The sequence below is a fragment of the Rhincodon typus genome, chromosome 11 (genome assembly GCF_021869965.1).
Source record: "Rhincodon typus isolate 14 chromosome 11, sRhiTyp1.1, whole genome shotgun sequence".
Lineage (NCBI taxonomy): Eukaryota > Metazoa > Chordata > Chondrichthyes > Orectolobiformes > Rhincodontidae > Rhincodon > Rhincodon typus.
This window is the reverse complement of record NC_063342.1, coordinates 67,789,373-67,807,724: the sequence shown is the minus strand read 5'-3', so window position 1 is coordinate 67,807,724 and position 18,352 is coordinate 67,789,373. Positions and strand designations below refer to the sequence as shown.

At 39.0% G+C, this 18,352-nt stretch overlaps 1 protein-coding gene across 9 annotated transcripts in view; it reads right to left on the bottom strand.

Annotated features, from left to right (window-relative positions):
* fndc3a (fibronectin type III domain containing 3A) overlaps nucleotides 1–18,352 on the bottom strand; it is a 138,629-nt gene that overhangs the window by 76,425 nt on the left and 43,852 nt on the right. For all 9 annotated transcript variants that reach the window (XR_007263196.1, XM_048602791.1, XM_048602788.1 and 6 more), the window contains 6 exons: nucleotides 12,202–12,326; nucleotides 8,669–8,843; nucleotides 7,472–7,558; nucleotides 5,678–5,816; nucleotides 4,313–4,381; nucleotides 187–305 (listed from right to left, as the gene is read on the bottom strand). Coding sequence is in view for 8 of the 9 variants with exons in the window: in XM_048602791.1 (XP_048458748.1) it covers nucleotides 187–305; nucleotides 4,313–4,381; nucleotides 5,678–5,816; nucleotides 7,472–7,558; nucleotides 8,669–8,843; nucleotides 12,202–12,326 (714 nt within the window). In the remaining variant the exon portion in view is untranslated. The remainder of the gene's footprint in view (nucleotides 1–186; nucleotides 306–4,312; nucleotides 4,382–5,677; nucleotides 5,817–7,471; nucleotides 7,559–8,668; nucleotides 8,844–12,201; nucleotides 12,327–18,352) is intronic.

Below are 18,352 nucleotides of genomic sequence, written 5' to 3'. Positions count from 1 at the left end.
ATATACATCACAAAAATTAGTGATCCCGCTAATACGATTTCTTATAAGATTTTGAAAGCAGTTCCCAAAACTCTTTTAAAAAGCAAATTAACAAATTTACACTACAGTTCCTAACATTGTAATAAAATGAGTAAAAGTCCAGCAAAGGGATACTTATGTGGCCAGTATGATAAGTCTCAACATTACCGGACTCTGCCCTCCTTCACTGATGCAGTAAACTCTCAACTGGTACACACAGCCAGGATTAAGGTGGTCACACACATGTTCTCTGGTAGCTCCATTATAAACCACGTTCCATGTGTTTCCTAAAAAGTTTATTAGAAATAGGTTATGAGTAGATCTTCTAATAGCAGTGTCACCAAACAGTAAGTAAATTTCTTAAAATACGCAGCTGCATATTTTGTCACAATATGTTTGATGAGGCATTTAGGCTTTCTTGGAAATGGCCCAATTTTCTCATAAAAATTATAATTGTTTGTTTTTTGATAGTAGTTTAATACATATTATTTTGGGTATTTGGACTTTAAAATAGAGGTTAAAGGGATTTTGGTTTTAGTTCAGCAAAGGTGATTTTTCTACAACTGCCACCCCTCTCCACCCCTCAAGAAAAGAGGTAAGAAAGTCAGCTTTGAACTGAAAAGGGTGCACCAGAAAAGGAATGGGTATTAAAACTGGAGCAACAGAACAAGTGGAGCATGTTTGCTTGGAACATACTAAGGGAGAGATGACTCAGGCAGACAAGAAAATTATTTATCGACAACTGACAAACAGAATCAGACCACTAAAGATTATGAATATTTTATTTCAAGGAGAGATATTCCTTTATTCTTCTAATTAAGGAGGTAAACCAATAAAGATACTGAGACACACTGGAACAAACCAGTTGCTGATGCTTGCTGATAACGCCAGTTATCCTCCAGTGGGCTTAATAAGTGGAAGTATACATGGAGTTTAGAAACTGGTCCCATTATAACAGAGTTGCATTAAAGAGTGGCTTAGTAAATGAAGTATTTGTAGTTGGGATAGTGCTGCATATCCCTACAGAAGGAAGTGATTTTGCGTTGGTAAATTACTGTCTGTTTCAAACATAAAGGCCTCATCAAGGGTGTATAAACACTAGCAAAAGCAAAAGAAACTGAGCTGCTACAGGAGGAATATCCTGCTTTTTTCCTGGCTGTGGTTTAATCAAACCTCAGGGCAATAGAATTAGGCAGGAAGAGGATGAGTTTACGAAACAAAAGAGACGACACGGAAATCCAGTTACTTGACACTATTTTGAAAATTTAAATAATGTCAAAGGAAAACAGAATGAGGCTGACAAATTTACTCTGTCTTCTTTATCAGAAATGCAACAGATGAACCCTGAATTGTGACATGGTTCCAGCAACTGTGGTATGGTTCCAGGACATGGCTGCGCCTGGGTATCTGATGGCAGAGGCCGTGTGTTCGCAGACTAAGGGATGGACTTTGTGGCTTTGTTTTTCTGGTGGACAGGATTCATGACATAAATGTGGGAGTGATCTTTTAGCCGTTTCATTTACTTCTGCTACTGTTTTTAATTCTGTCTTATACATACTAAGATGACACCAGAAAATGGGGACTTTGTATACTTTTCACTGTACTCCTGTATTTCTGTACTACAGTACACAGGACAGTAAATCCAAAACATCTGAATTGACAGAGCTGTAACAAACTGCCCACTCAACAACTGAACCAAAATCAATACCTAAGTATTATTATTAAAAATACAAACGGTGATAAGGAAATGGAGTCCATCTCAAATACCAGCCAATGGTTATTAGCAGCAGTCCATCAGGTATCAGTTCCACTTCAGTACTGTAATTAAATTTTATAAATGTCTGATGAAATTCCAATGATAGGCCACTTAGGGATTAGGAAAATGCAGGCTAAAATACAAATTTTTATTTTTTTATTGGCGAGGATTGCATTAGGTTTTGGTTAAATTTTACCAAACATGTCATACATGTCAGGTAGTGGGGAGACCCCAACCATCAGTTAAACTCACTCCTTTAATTCTGATACCAGCTTTCAATTCAAACCATTTCACAGGGCCTTGATAAATTGTGGAAGGCACTATCTAACACCAAATGTGCAAATCAGTATCAACAATTATGGATATTTCTACGAGGTCTCCTAGGCCACTATCTCTGGGGAAAATGGTGGCAAAAATAGTAACAGAAAAGTTGGTTCAATTTAATGTTTGAACAAGATATGGATTATCCAAAGAAATACAATCAGATCAACGTTTAAACTTAATGTCAAAATATTCATAGAAATAGTGAATAGTTTGGGAAGAATAAAACAATTTACATCTTCAGAATATCTCAAGGAGCATTAGAAAAATGGTACCAAATTATGATGACAGCTTCTTGTCAGGAATGTCCTAATTCCCTTGGCACTGCTTCTCATTAAGGATACTTCTACTGCATTAACAAGACTAATTGTTTGAAGGATATACAAACATGAGGTCAGAGGACCCTTTAAATTCATAAACTAAAACACAGCAACTACATTTCTGAATTAGGTGTCAAATTTCCAAGAAAAACTAACCAAAGTATTCAAGGTGGCCAAAGTGCTCAAAAAACAATGGAAACTATAGCAAATAAAAAGGCCAAAGCTTGGAACAGTCTTGCAACATGCAACGTGTTACTACTACTATCTGTTTTTGGGTAACAATTTTGAAAGCAAGTCTCTCTGGACCTTATCAGTTCAAAAAGAAACTCAAAGACGTGAATTGTATCATGAGTACTCAAGACAGGAGGCAGAAAAAAAAAATCAGCATGTGTGTAGTATTAATAGGTCAAAGGGATAGATTTACTGGGAGGATTGTAAGAACATAAGTGTATGTACAGTGGTGAAAGAAATGGGAATTGAATGAATATCAGAATGATTTGAGAAAGAATTAGAAATTGAAAATTCAGAAGCTGACCCTCCAGTCATCATTGGATAATAGTGCAGTGCTTAAAAAGTTAGAATATTATGCTATTTTCTAGAAAACTATTGAAATAACTTACAAAAACTGTTAGATTCAAATCCATTGGCTATACATGGTAATACGATAGGTATATGTGTTATTCAAAAATAATCCTTTTGTACACAACCCACAGAAGTTAACTCAAGTGAGGGAAGAGATTAAATTTATGATGGACAATGACAGTATTGAATTAAGTCATAGTAACTCAAGTTCGCCTATTGTGATTAAGCTGAAACCGGATGCATTAGAAAGACTGGGTACTGATTATCGTGACAAAGGAAAATTCATACCTGATTCCACAATTAGAAGATTGTGTGGGAGGACTGGTCAAGCATGATATATCACAAAAATTGGCTCTTTAATGAGATACTGGACCTCGCCCAAAGAAATACCAGCTTGCATAAGGTGGATGAACTTTATCGATGTGAAGTTATGCTATTTGGGATGATAAATGCTCCAGAAGCTTTTCAATGATTAACCAACAGGGTCACTGAAAGATTATGCAACTTTGTTGAACATAATTGATAATATGGTTGCATTCAGTCAAACCTGGGAAGACAGTTTACACCACACGAACAAACTGTATGATAGCAGTTGATCCTATCACAAACTCCACTCAAAACTGAATTTGCCGAAGCAAAAGTGGAATTACCTCTAAGAGTGGTGGGGGGGGGGGGGGCAATGGTTCTGGAGCATTGAAAGGGGGGCAGTGGTCCAACACCTGAGGAGGGGGAGGTGAGAGGCAGATCAGGTCTGGAGTGGGCAGGGGGTGGGCTGATGATGCTGTAGTTGGGAGTGTGATGTAAATAAGAAGTCAGTTGAATATTTACTCAGGAGGCTGTATATTTACTTCATTTCATCAGAACCGTCTGAAATCTCTAATTTAAAGGGATACTTTTGAAAGGTCCCAAGAATATTGAAAATACCAACGGAATCTTCAATTTCCCTGGCAAGTCCTACAGAATGTGCTATGATGGGGATTCTGCAGGGTCCCCATGCACAATCAAAATCTATGCTGGGACAACAACTGTCTGGCCACTGGAAAATATGGGCTAATAACTACATAACTCATTTCTTCTTCAAGAATAGACCTCAAAATGCACTAGAACAATGTGCTGTCTCATAATATTTTGCATATGAATTCTTTTGTTCATCAAGCTGAATGGTGTCAGTCCCAAAGGCAAAAACTCCTAAATCAGGGTTATACTTCTCAGATCCAAGTTTTCCTGAGGTGCCTGATATTTATGAGGCAAATCAAACACATATGCCAAAATACAAATTCAAAGAAAACCTATGCTGAATTTGACAATGTCTTACCATTTGCACCAACTGACATCTCAACCACATACTTTGTGATTGCTGATCCTCCATTGTCCTTGGGTGGATCTGGAAGGGAAGAACTGAACTAATGATGACAAGGTCAGACACTTAATTTTGTAAGCACAGATACACTAAGAAAATTGGGTTAGTTAAAAGAATTTGATAGTGCTGCATGTATTTTACATTTCTTTGTAGTTGATTTCATGTACAGTGGAACGTCAATTATGATCTAGAACATAGGGCCTAAAAGGACAATGGAAGCAGATTTGATAAGTTTTTAAATCATTCACGGCATGAAGGTGTCGCTGGCTGGGCCAGCATTTACTGCCAATCTCTAATTGACCAGCGGGCAGTTAAAAGTTAATCACATTGCTTCGGTCTGCAGTCACATGTAGGCCCAACCAGGTAAGGATGACAGTTTCCATCCCTAGAGGACCTTAGTCAACCAGATGTGTTTTTCTGACAATCAACAATGGATTTGTGGTCTTCATTAGACTCCCAATTCAAGATTTTAATTGAATTCAAATTCCATCTGCTGTCGTGGAATTTGAACCTGGATCCCCAAAACATTACCTGGGTCTCTAGATTGACAGTCCAGCGTAATACCACTGGGCTGTCACTCCCCATTAAGCAGTACTCCATCTGCAGAGGTCCACACCTACCAGAAAGACCAATAGAATCTGGAAAAGTTGATTTCTCAGTTATCTTTTATACTCAATCTCTCTATGTATTTCCTGCAACTTCAACTTTTGGAACTGCTCAGAGACTTGCAGCCTGCCAAATGTGCATCTTCTATGATGCACTCCTACAGGGGTAAACAATTGTGGGAGAATGCCTACACTTCCAAGAATCCTGTCAGCTCTTGCAGCAATTTATTATTTAAATATCTGGCAATACATTTCAGAAACATTTCTACTCAATAACACATTTATATAGGCAAGCTCTATTTTAATTTTAAAGACTACAGCTCTCTGGAATGATTCCATGTTGATTTATGATGGGACTACTCCATATTCTACATGCTGTCAGTTCTCATTGGAGAAATCACAGAGTGTCAGGAGAGTATTCTGACCAGTTCACTGAGGCCTTGGAAGGCCAGTATAGAGTTCTAAGCCAGTGTAATGGGAAGGGGTTGAAACAACCAATAGATCAATTGCTCCACTGGATGTGATCTTGTTAGTAGAAGCAGACCATCATATGGTAGTACTGCTGAAGAGGAGTGAGGACTGATGGATATGGATAAGCATTTGGAGATTTAATTATAGCCAAGAGGGCAAATTCTCTTTTGGTGGATTTTCAAGGTTCCACTGTATCTGATGGAATCAGTTATTAATCTATAGTTAATCTGAGTAAGCATCATACCCCATATAATTTTAAAATTCTGAGCATGAATTTTCCCCTTCACCGAAGGTTTAGATGGTGATCCAGGTTTGTCTGCATAGGTGGTAACCTCCATGACTTCACCAGGGTTGCTCTTCCCTTCTGAATTGTATGCAATTACCTGTAACATACAACATTCTATCAAGTGACCATGGGGACAAAGTCTGTCATTTAACCAGTCACATGAAGGGGCATTTCATTTGAGAATGTTCTCACTTATGTTATCTCATAGGTTTTCACATATATTCTTCTGCTTTTAGGATATTTTTCAAAATACTGAAGCATATTTCCTCTTGGATTTTCATTCTCCAGAAAGGGCACAATGAGCCAGCACTGGTTTTTTACTTCTACACAATGTGAAGCATGAATTTAAACCTTCCTCAGAGCATATTTTAAAATTATTACCCAACATTTCCCACAATCTTTTGTCAAGAGCCCATATATTTTAAGCAGCTTCACCTTTTAAGCAGCACACATATAATCCAGGGCTGAGGGGAATCAGTGGCAATGCTGTTTTTAAATCTGTTACCAAGCAGGCCCAATTTGCACAATTTCAAATTTTCCCCATTGCTGCTTCCCAATAACCCTAAAGAAATGCAATTCACACCTTCTCAGTATGTTTCCATGCAGTATCTGGTGCGCAAAATACATGGCAAAAATCTCTCACTGTCTCCCAATATACACTATACAAGGCTTTAAAAATCAAATAATATTAAATAGTGGCAGTGATGGATCAAGTGAGGGAGGTTGTGATATATTAGAGACAGAACAAGGCAAGATGTCAAGGTAGCAATACAGGAACTGATAAGACCAGAAGTTGCAAAAATAATAAGACAACAGAATTAAAAGCAGTCTGCCTAGATGGATGCAGGATTTTCAATAAGGTGGAAGAACTAATGGCACAAATGGAAGTAATCAAGTACGATCATTGGACTTGAGACGCAAAACTGCGGAGTGACCGTGGCTGGGAACTGAACGTTCAAGGGTGTTCACCATTCAGAGCAAGAAGCAAAAAAGGAAAATGAGGTGTGGTAGCACCTTTAATAATGGATGCAATAGGTACAGAGAGAGGGATCTCAGACTGAAAGATCAAGAGAAAAAGAGGGTGGAGCTAAGAAACAGCAAAGGGCAGCAAATGCTGGTAAAAGTCATTTACAGGCCACCAAATATTTTTCACCTACTGTTCTTGGCTTTTTCAATTTACTGCTTTTCCTCTAATTATAGAATCAACCATTTATTTTCATCAGTATGCTATGTAGCTAAGCAAAAATCCTTTTGAATTATAAAACAACTTCAGAATGAAGTCAAAAGGCTAGAATTGTAACTTGTCCCTCATTATGGTAAACGATGACTATATTTCTGATGGCAGGAGAGTTGAAGGAGATGTGTTATGAAGCCTACCAACGTGTCAAACATGTTAACATCTCCATATGACTTGATGCTCTAAGACAGCTGCTCAAGTATTGCCTAATATAACTATAAATTTTATACATATTATCTTGCCTTATTCAATTTGGTCAGCAAATTGATTTCAGTTGTTTCCATTATAAATTGTCAAAAAGAATATCCTGCATTTAACGCCATCATTTAGTATTTCATTTTGACTGTACACTGCTTAATGATTATGGTTTTTCATGTGAGAGAATGATGTAAAACAAAAGATAATGTATCTTGACAACAGATCTCCTGGTAGGAGTTGCTATAAGCAGGAGCAGAGGTGAGTAACATAATTCTCTTCCAATCAACTAAGAACACAAATTTTTCCAACATACGTACCCTAAATTTATACGTACTTTTTCTTCTAAGGTTTTTAATTGTACACGCAAGATCCTCACCATCATATTTTGGTTTAAATCCATACCCCTAAAGGCAAAAATTTTACATAAAGTCATGAAAATTTGTGAGAAACAAAAGCTAGTTCCTTAAACATTTTCAAATCTCTGCTTTAGAAGATTATGTTGTACTTTGGCATAGTGACCTTGAAGGTTTTGATCTAAATGTGCTTCTGGTACAATAGACAACTACTACAGGAACAGAAAACACTTCTTGAATTATCAGGTATTTGTTAGCACAATACTGTAACATCCAAGGTGAACACCTTGTTATTCTCCATTCCAAGTAGGACTTTTCTCTGGGTTGATGTGGGAGGACTTGGATAAATTTTGTGCTCAAGGTGAAGCAACTGGTAACTAAAAACATTTTTATCACCCAGTGTCATCCTCAAGTTATCCCAAGACAGAAACTGCACAGCTTCCATTTATTTTGGCAGAATCTGTTCTTAAGGGGTTAGTTCTACAATAGAATACAATCCAATTCTTTCACATCTAATCTGTTCTCTACTTTGCTGTCAGTACTCAAGGGACAAAAGTTACAACTGCTCAAGCGAAAAGACAAGCTGCAATCTCAGGCCACAGTGGTTATAATAAAGCAGGGGCCCAGATAACATATAATACAGAGGTAACCACTTACCCATGACACAACTGGTCTTTATATCATAAGTGGAGTATTGGCTCCAAACTTTGAAAAGGACCCATGTTGCATCAGTGAGATTTTTTTTCCTTCTCACTAGGAAATTTCGGTTCCAATCACTATATATTTGAACAGTTAAGGTTCTTATGCCAGAAAGGAAGAATCTTTTTTCTATCTAGCTTTAGGTTTGAAGCCAGTCCGAACTGATAAAAGAGCATCATGCCCAGTCACCTTCATTCTCTTATTCAAGAGAGATCATTCAAGTATGATAAATAATCAAATAAAAGTACTGCAGATGTTGAATATCTGCAATTAAATCCAAGTGCTGGAGAAACTCAGCAGGTCTATCAGCATCTGTGGAGACAGAGTTAACATTTCGAGTCCAATATAGTTCCAAAGACAAGTCACATCGGATTCAAAACATTAACTGTGTTTCTACCCCAACAGATTCTGCCAGACCTGCTGATTTCTTCAGCAGCGTTTGATGATAAAAAATGAACTTACTGAGGTTTCATCTTCCATTTCTAAAATATAACTAATGCCCTCATCAGATAAGGTTCCCGACGGCTTGCTCCAATGTAATGACAACCATGTGATGCCTGCTTTAACAAGCTGAGGACTTGCCGGTGTTGAAGGGACACTGCCAGTGGTGTAGAAAAGCACCTCTTCACTGAAATCACTGTTGGAGGAAGCATCACATTTTTAAGAGTACACATCATAAATATTTGGCATTTGATGTCTCTCTAAATTTCTAGCCATGTTAAAAGCATTTCATATAAACATAACAAAGAGGAGCAGAGGAAATCATTTGACCAGTTAGAGAGAGCTCCGCCGTTCAATAGGATTATGGATGATCTGTTTGGGTTTCAGGTTCCACATTCCCATCCAACCTGTGACAGATAGCCCTCGATTTCCCTGTAACAAGATTCCATACGTAGAGTCACAGTGCTGTAACAGACCCTTTGATCCAACTCATTCATGCCAACCAGATATCCTAAATTAATCTAGTCCCATTGGCCAGCATTTGGCCCATATCCCTCTAAACACTTCCTATTCATATATCCATCCAGATGCCTTTTAAATTTGTGATTGCACCACTCTCCACCACTTCCTCTGGCAGCTCATTTCATACATGCATCACCCTCTGGAGTGAAAAAGTTGCCCCTTAGGTCCCTTTTATATCTTTGCCCTCTCACCGTAAATCAATGCCCTCTAGTTTTGGACTTGGCTACCCTGGGGGGGAAACCTGGGCTATTCACCCTATCAATGTGCCTCATGATTTTATAAACCTCTTTGAAGGACACCCCTCAGCCTCTGACACTGCATGGAAAATAGCCGAGCCTATTTAGCTTCTCCTTGTAGCTCAAACGCTCCAATCCTAGCAACGTCTTTGTAAATCTTTTATGAACCCTTTCAAGTTTCACAACATCCTTCCTATAGGGAGACGAGAATTGCATGCAGTATTCCAAACGTGGCCTAACCAATGTCCCGTACAGCCGCAACATGACATCCCAATTCCTTTATTCAATGTACTGACCAATAAAGGCATGCATACCAAACGCCTTCTTCACTATCCTGTCTACCTGTGACTCCACTTTCAAGGAACTATGAAAATGCACTCCAAGGTCTCTTTGTTCAGCAACACTCTCCAGGACCTTACCGTTAAGTACATAAGTCCTGCACTGATTTGCCTTTCCAAATGCTGCATTTATGACATTTATCTAAATTAAACCCCATCTGCCACTTCTTGACCCAATGGCCCATCTGATCAAGGTCCCGTTGTACTCTGAGGTAACCTTCTTCCCTGTCCACTCCACTCCAATTTTGGTGTCATTTGCAAACGTACTAACCATACCCATGTTCACATCCAAATCACTTATATGAATGACAAAAAGCAGTGGACCCCGCACTGATCCTTGCGGCACACCGTCGGTCACAGGTCTTCAGTCTGAAAAGCAACCCTCTACCACCGCTCTCTGTCTTCAACCTCCAAGCCAGTTCTGCATCCAAATGACTACTTCTCCATGTATTCCATGTGATCTAAAGACCAGTCTACAATGAGGAAACTTGTCGAACGCCTTACTGAAGTCCAAATAGATCACGTCCACTGCTCTGTGACTTGAAAATATTCAACGACCCTGCCTCCACTAAATTCTGAGGCATAGAGTTCTAAAACTGCATAACACTCAGAAAGAAAAATCTCCTAAGCTCTGTCTTTAAAAAATAACCCCTTTTTAAATTCCTTACCTCAGGTAATCGTTTCAAGTGTGTCAGAGTGGGGCAAATTTTGAACCACTAACACATTATTAACAACATTGCTCCATGATATAAATCCTGTTTGGTAATCAATAAATAAGATGACCACTGATGGGCTCATCAGTTCTTAGTTAAAAAGGTATTTCAGAATATCCAATCACATCAACTTAACATGATCCTTGCTTTGAGACGTGTTTGAGCACAAGTAATAGACATAAAAATGTCAGGGGAAGTATTCTTGAAAGGTTTTGTAATAAATACCTTTATGAATACATAGCCAGAAAGTAAAAGAATAATTTTGCTTTTACATTTATTCAAAGTTGTTTATTTTTCAATTGCTCCTCTGAGGAGGCCGTTTATACCATACTTTTTCTCAACCTATAATACTGCTGGTGACATTTGCTGAATATGTTGGTGACACCTGGTGCAGTAAGAAAAAACATGCTATTGAAAGGTCAAGCAATTTTTATCCCCCTCATTTGGAAGTGTACCAATAAAAAGATGCTTCATCCAACCATAAGTGGCAGGTGGCCTTGGGACTTGGAACAGACTTTATCTGGTCATAAAGGCCAGAGCTGTAAATATTGAACAGCTTGCTTTGCTGGAATTATGGAAAATTGTAAATCAGAACTCTTTCTGATACAACATATACAAGAAACAATTAATAAGAGCAGTTAACCCTGAATGTTTTGATCAATCTGCATATAATGAGTTTAGGACATAGATTGATCAAATTCATTCTGATCATGAATGATGATGGCCTTGTAGCACAACTTGGCACTAATTTTTTCTGTTATATAAATACACACCAGTTTATGGGTATAACCCAATATTGATAAAGGGAATACATTCATGTTAGCTTTTGACCATGATTCCCAATTTTATAGATCGCAATTAAGCCCACAGAATCATAGCACCCCTACAGTTGTCATGGGGAGAATGTGCCAACTCCACACAGACAGTTGTCCAAGGGTGGAATCGAACCTGGGTCACTGGCGCTGTGAGGCAGCACCACCAAGCCAGAATGCTGCTACGGATAAGGAGTTTCAAGAGTTGCTAGATCCTACAGAACCAGTAATAAAATCCTATTGATCCCACGCTATGTGCAGCTGCCTCAAAGATTCCCCTGGGCTTCATGGCAATTGTTTTGCAGATTATTTACCCTATACCACAAACTGGAATTAGTTCAAATGGGAATCTCTTTTGATCTGTTTGTAGAATGAAAAGGACCGATGTGTGGAATGCCAGTTAGGAATTCTTCAGTGCTCACCAGCAAATATCCTTCAACTATATCTACAGACAAAATGCATACACCTTACTTTGGTAGAGGATCAATACAATTATGTTTTTTTTTAAAATCAAACATGGGAAAGAGAAAGGGGGGTGGGAGTTTAGAAAATGGGAGGTTCTATTTCATCAATCAGTCCCCTTTGCCTACGCCCAAGGGTTCCTTTCTCTTCATTTCTGCCCATCAGTTTTCGGCCCTCTACTATCTGCATTTATCTGAAAGTAACAAGAAGTTTGCTTTCTTATTATGCTAATTGGTATTAATTGTTCACATCCCTAAAATTTTAAAGTCCTAACACACCAAACACATCCTAACACTCCAACCATCAATTCTATTCCATACATTCAGTTGTGAATAATCATCCAAGTGGCTGATTTTTGAATAGTCTTATTAGCACATTACTGTTCAGGCCAGATTTGGACCAGTATTTAACATTGAAAACAGATTAAGAGTAGTATATGAAAATCATGCCTATCCTTTTGAATACACTCACCTCATCCCAAGTTCATTCATAGCCGCTAACTTAAATCTGTATCCTGTGGCTGGTGATAGCTTAACAACTTTGAATTGTTTCTGTGGTCCAAAATAGCATTGGGAAAATTCACTGTTCCCTTTCCCCTGTGAGATAGATCAGATTAGTCAAAAATACAAAGCAGCAGCAGAAAGGAAAAGCTATCAGTTCTATCAAATCCATTTCTTCAGAAACCAGTAAGTAATTTGACATAAACTCCCTTTCACGAAGCACATTGACTTTCATGAATTGTCCTGAAATGGTCAGTTTTCACTTACTTTTGTACATATAGTGGGCTCTAGCAATTTTCAAATGGACGTTAAATTCACTGACATATAAAACAATCGAATGTTCTCCTTTTTAATTACTGGTGTAACCTTCCGTACTGCTGGTGTCAACCTGCTCAAGAAAGGAAGCCTTTGCAAGATTACAAGTAAGACACCCCAATTTTCTCAACCGTTTTGTTTAATATTCTCAATGAAACACATCTAAGCCTGGCTTAATCTGTTAATAAATCTGTTAAATTTTTTTTATACTTATGATTGTAAGCTTCTCCACTTCACTAACAAATATCCAAATGTCGTTGAATCTTTAACATCAAATGCTCTTCTTCCAAGGTGAAGTTAAAAATAAAATCATCCTGCCGTTCTCTACTATCAACACATACAACATTGTTTAGACAGTCCATCTCCTCTACTACCATAAAACTATTTTTTTAAAAAACTTTATATTTTGCCTTTGCACTTCTGGGTGTGTTCCACAGGTTACAAACCATGGGAAAGATACACCAACGAACCGAGTGTTACAAAAATGCAAAATCTATACATCAGTAACAATGAAAAACTTTGCAATCCTAATATAGACTAGAAAAGCAACAGTGAGCTTCTGAAGCCTGTTCAGCACAATTTGCTTGATCAGTTGTTTATGACCCAATGTGAAGGGGGTATTGCTCTTCCTGGTTCGAGGATATGAGGTGGATCAAGTGATCACAGTAAAATGGTTTAGGTTAGTTAAACAAAAACAAAAGTGCAATCTAAATAATTAGATTAATAGAAGAGGGCCAATGTTGTTTGGTTGAGAATGGACCTTGACAGCACATAGAGCAAGCAGATCATGATGCAAACTGGTGTGCACCACTGAACACTATGTTTAGCGGAACAAGGAATCCACCATCAGTATTATTTAAAGGAATCATGACCTACTCATGATTCGTTGCTAGATTATTTCTTCTGACTGCTGGTACAATCGCAACTCTTTACGGAGACTTTCTATAATTGATTAAAGTTTGAACAGTTTCCACAGAGTGGTCTGAAGTTGAAATTATGTTCTATTCATTTACAAGCTTCTGCTGGAAGAAACTACTTCCAGGGAGACCAGGAAGGCAAGGCAGGGCAGATCACGTTTAGAAGCTAATGCACTGTGGAACTGGGAGGATGAGCTTTGAAGCAGGAAGCCATATCCACAGAGGGTCTTTAGAGAACTACGTTATTCTCCAACAAAGATGACCAATCCAGGAGACGGTGTAGGAGCAAATTACTGCAGATGCTGGAATCTGTACTGAAAACAACAAGACAGCATCCATAGAGAAAGAGTAAGCTAATGTTTCGAGTCTAGATGAGTCTTCATCAGAGCTGAAGTGAAGTGTGGAGGAGCAGTATTTATATTAATAGATGGGGGAGGTGGGGTTGTGGGGAGGAAAGATGTTGATAGTTCAGATTGAGTGATCAGAATGCGAGAATAGGTTTACAAAAGAAGTCATGATTAAAATGTGCCAGCTGCTGCAATCACAGGGCAAGATGAAAATTCCTTGCAACTATCAAGGTGCCTATGATTCTTAACATGTGTATATCAGCCTCTTTCCCAACTGCAGCTTGTTGTAGAAGCAACATCACAGTTTGCAACTCGCTGTGGGTGTCATTAAAACTCTCCATATATAAGGGCGGTTTATCTCATTCCCTCTTAACCGAGCAAGCATAACGGTTTGCAGATTGCAAGGTACATCCTTCAGAGTGTCTATGAGTGAATGATTACTATCTTGTGCAGATCTCATATGAACTTACCAATCTTCACGTTCTTTTATATAGCATCTTTCATAATGACCGGACGCCTAAGTACTTTACCTACAATGACTAATTTTGAAATGTAGTCACTGCTGCAATGGAGGAAACTTGACACCAATTTGCATACAGTAAATCTCTATAAACAACAACATGATAACTAATGATCAGCTAATCTGTTTTTGTCAAGTTGATTAAGACTTCAGTGTCGGCCATTATAACTCCCCTGGTCTTCAAAATGGTGACAAAATCTAACAGTCATCCAAGAAGGTATATGGGGCCTTGGTTTGCTGTTTACTTTAACTGGTGGTATCTGTGACAGAGCAGAACTCCTCAGAACTGCAGTGGACAGTTGGCCTTGAATTTTGTGCTCAGATCCTAGAATGGAACTTGATCCCAGCATCAAGAATGAAGAGGGATTCCACACACTCGACATCTACTTCAGGCATGGTGCACGATTCGAGAACTCTGCCTCATAATCCAAGCACATACATACACAGCAGGCCTTCAGAGTTTTGCTGCTGTGAGGTACCTACTCACCCTGAAGCAACACCTTTGCTGCCTGACTCTTCTGGAGGTATCCTTCAGTGCTCAGCTGATCAGGTATATGTTTTTGAGTGGTATCCTGCATTCTGCACAACTTAGCATCTCTTGCTACCATTTTCAGGCCAAGAATCTGACACATGAATACAAAGGAAGAGTAAGCACAGGAAATTCAGTCCAACAGGAAGTTGAGCATCAGGAGAAATGAAAGGAGGCTACATCTCAGACAATGTTTTTCTGCTCAGGCTCTATTGACCAAATAATTCATAAGTGATACTGATAAACTCAACAAGTCTTCAGTACCAACAGTCCCACGTTTCTTTCCTTATTTCTATTGCTGACCACCCCATTGTCCTTTGCCTAATGGTACCAAAATAAAAATCACCAGAAAATGTACATTTTTATCCAACTTTACAATTTCATTCCTTACATTATACATACAGAAATAAACTAATAATCAGTGTGGATTTCCCTTGCGCTCCATTTCCCCAAACCTTTGCCTATCCTCTACAGCGTGCTTCGTTAGTGGCTGCAGCAGTCATGGTGAAAAGTTGCTTACATTGACTGTGGTTGGCTGTTATGCAGGCTGCACCAGCACAGCCTGGAGTGGCTGACTGATGAGAACCATCATGTGCACAGATAGTGCATGGGCAAGAGTAGGACTTTTGTCATTCTGAGAGAAGGCAAAGGTTCAAATTCCATCAAGCCACTGCAACTCAGCTTGGGCAGTGGCTCAGCAATACTACTGATTTGTTAAGAACATACTGACATTCAAACAGTCCTATCAAAAGTTATAATGGCAGCACAGTTTCCAGTGAAACACTAATCTTTGCTGGAATCTATTTATTTTTCAGTCAAGACTGTGACACTGACCATCAGACACAGAGGCAGTTGGGTTCCACAGATGGAAATGATCACTTCTTCTATGGTGTTTGTTTTGAAATTCATTCAGATGTGTGTCTCATTGGCTGGTCCAGCATTTGTTCCCCATTTCTAATTGCCCTTGTGGTGTTGGTGATGAGCTGCCTTCTTGAATTGCAGGTCATTTAGTTTAGGTATGCCCTCAACATTGTAGAAGGAGGTCCTAGGATTTTGACCCAGCAATAGTGAAGAACAGTGAAGAATGGCAATGTATTCCCAAATCAAGAGTGGCTTACAGAAATACTTGCAGGTATTGTTGTTCCCATGTAGCTACTAAACTTGACTTTCCAGATTGTAGTGGCTTGGAAGGGCAATGTCTAAGGAGCCCTGGTGAATTTCTGCTGTGCATCTTGGAGATGGTACATACTGCATGTTGGACAGGATGGGTTTCAAGCTCTTTTCAAAAGTTGGTGCTGGTTTAATTTATGCTCCTTGACACTGTGCATGGGAAACCTTTGCACAAACCACTGGATTACGTATAACCTTCACAGATAATAAAAACAGAAAATGCTGAAAACACTCAGCAGGTCTGGCAACATCCGAGTTGGGAAATCCAGTTGACAGTTCTGGCCTGTGATTTTTCATTAGACAAGATGTTGTCAGAATTGTTGTGCACTTCAAGCAGGTTCTATTTAGCATCCAGCATTTATCTATCCAGCATTTGCTGCATTCGAATTTGCATTAGCCTCTTCTGTATCCTGGCAAAGTCCTCATCTAAGTCACCTACTGCACAACTAATTAAAGACATCACCTTCAGGAGAGCAGTATCTAGATTGTCCTTGCTCCTCATGCACGCTTCTGTACACCTGGGTTTGGTGTCTCACATGCAAATAGGCTCCTGCATTCCAGCCTCTTAAAATATGTGTAGGGTTAGTTTCTGCTGACTACGTCCGTAAAAATCGAGTGATGGTGCCTCTTCATTTTCACTGGTCTTCCTCCTCTTCTGAATTAGAAGATTCTTGTTCTTTCTTCTCTGAAGTGTAAAAGGGACAATGGCTGGATTGAGTTACAGGGAGAGGTGAGGAGAAACAAAACGTGTGTTTACACCATCTACAGCTTGAGAATCTAATGACCTTGGGAGACGAGGGAGAAGTGGGATGACAAGAAAGGGATAAGGTATTTAGTTCTTCTCTCCAACAACTCCTGCCCTGCCAGTCTTTGGCAGTTCCGTTTCCCAGGACAGTCAGTAGGTTAGCTGGTCCTACTCCAGCTCATTGGTACTGCCTCTGTTATGTTATCACTTTTGCCTACCAGAATGTTAGAATTGTTTCAGTGTTGCTTCAATGTATTTGGATGATGTAAATGTCATGGTGAATGGCTACCAGAATTTGCAAGTTGACAGCTAGAGGTACAAGGGCGAGGTAAAATAAATGAATGGTTGGGCATTGTGTTAGTCAGTAAAGGTATAGTGAATTAAGCAGCAGGTGAGGCCAAGTGAATAGTTAGTACAAGGTGCCATTTGAAGATGAAGATGAACTCTCTTACCTTGACAACTCACATGAGATCATTAAACTTTTTCCTGCACCATTAATGCAGCATGAGTCCTGGCTTGTCTAACTTTGTGCAATTAGGTTTATTTCCTTTGTTCAAAACCACAAAATCCTGTGGCTTTCTTGGATTGCAAATTTTATCAACTTTTAAAAAGTTACTGATCCCTAAATAGATCATTACAGTTATAAACAAGATTGCCAAATTTATGTTATGTTACTTAAACACATGTTGAAAAACTAATTAATTTCTTGTAAAGTTAGCTTATTAGTTCCATAAAGTAAATTCTTATATGTTTCACACTTCTACCATTTCTAACTAAATACAAAATGGTTTGAGAGAGGCAAACAGACCAAATGTATTGACATATGATTATGTTTAAATCCAGTAAAATGTTATTGGCAACAGTTAGAGGTGTAGTTCTGGAAGCCACATTATAGGAGCAATGTGATTGTGCTGAAGAGGGTGCAGAAGAGATCTATCAGGATGTTGCCTGGGCTGGAGAATTTCTGCTACAAAAAAGGGATTGGACAGACTAGATTGATTTCCTTACAGCAGAGGAGATTGTGAGGGGACATGACTGAAATGTATAAAATTATGAGGGGCATAGATAGGGTAGACAGGAAGAAACCTTTCCATTTGATGGAGGTATCAACTGACCAGGGGCAGGGACTGAAGATAAGGCACTGAAGGTTTAGAAGGGATGAGAAAGAAAAAAATTTCATTCAGAGGTTGATGCGAATCTGGAATTTACTGTCTGTGAGGGTAGTAGAGGCAGGAGCCCTCCTAATATTTAAGCAGGATTTTAATGTACACTTGTGATGCCAAGGCATACAAGGCTTGGGCCAAGGGGATTAGAATAATTAGGTAGTCCAATGTAGACACATTGCTCTAAAGGGACTTCGTCTGTTCTGCAGATCTCTAAGATTTTAACATAGATCTACAAGTCTGGGGATCAAACTCTGCCGGGACAGGTCATCAAAAAGTTCACTTTCAAAGGCATTGGCAATAAGGTCCATTTATAACAGATAACAAGGTGTAGGAGCTGGATGAACACAGCAGGCCAAGCAGCATCAGAGGAGCAGGAAAGCTGACGTTTCGGGTCTGGATCCTTCTTCAGAAAG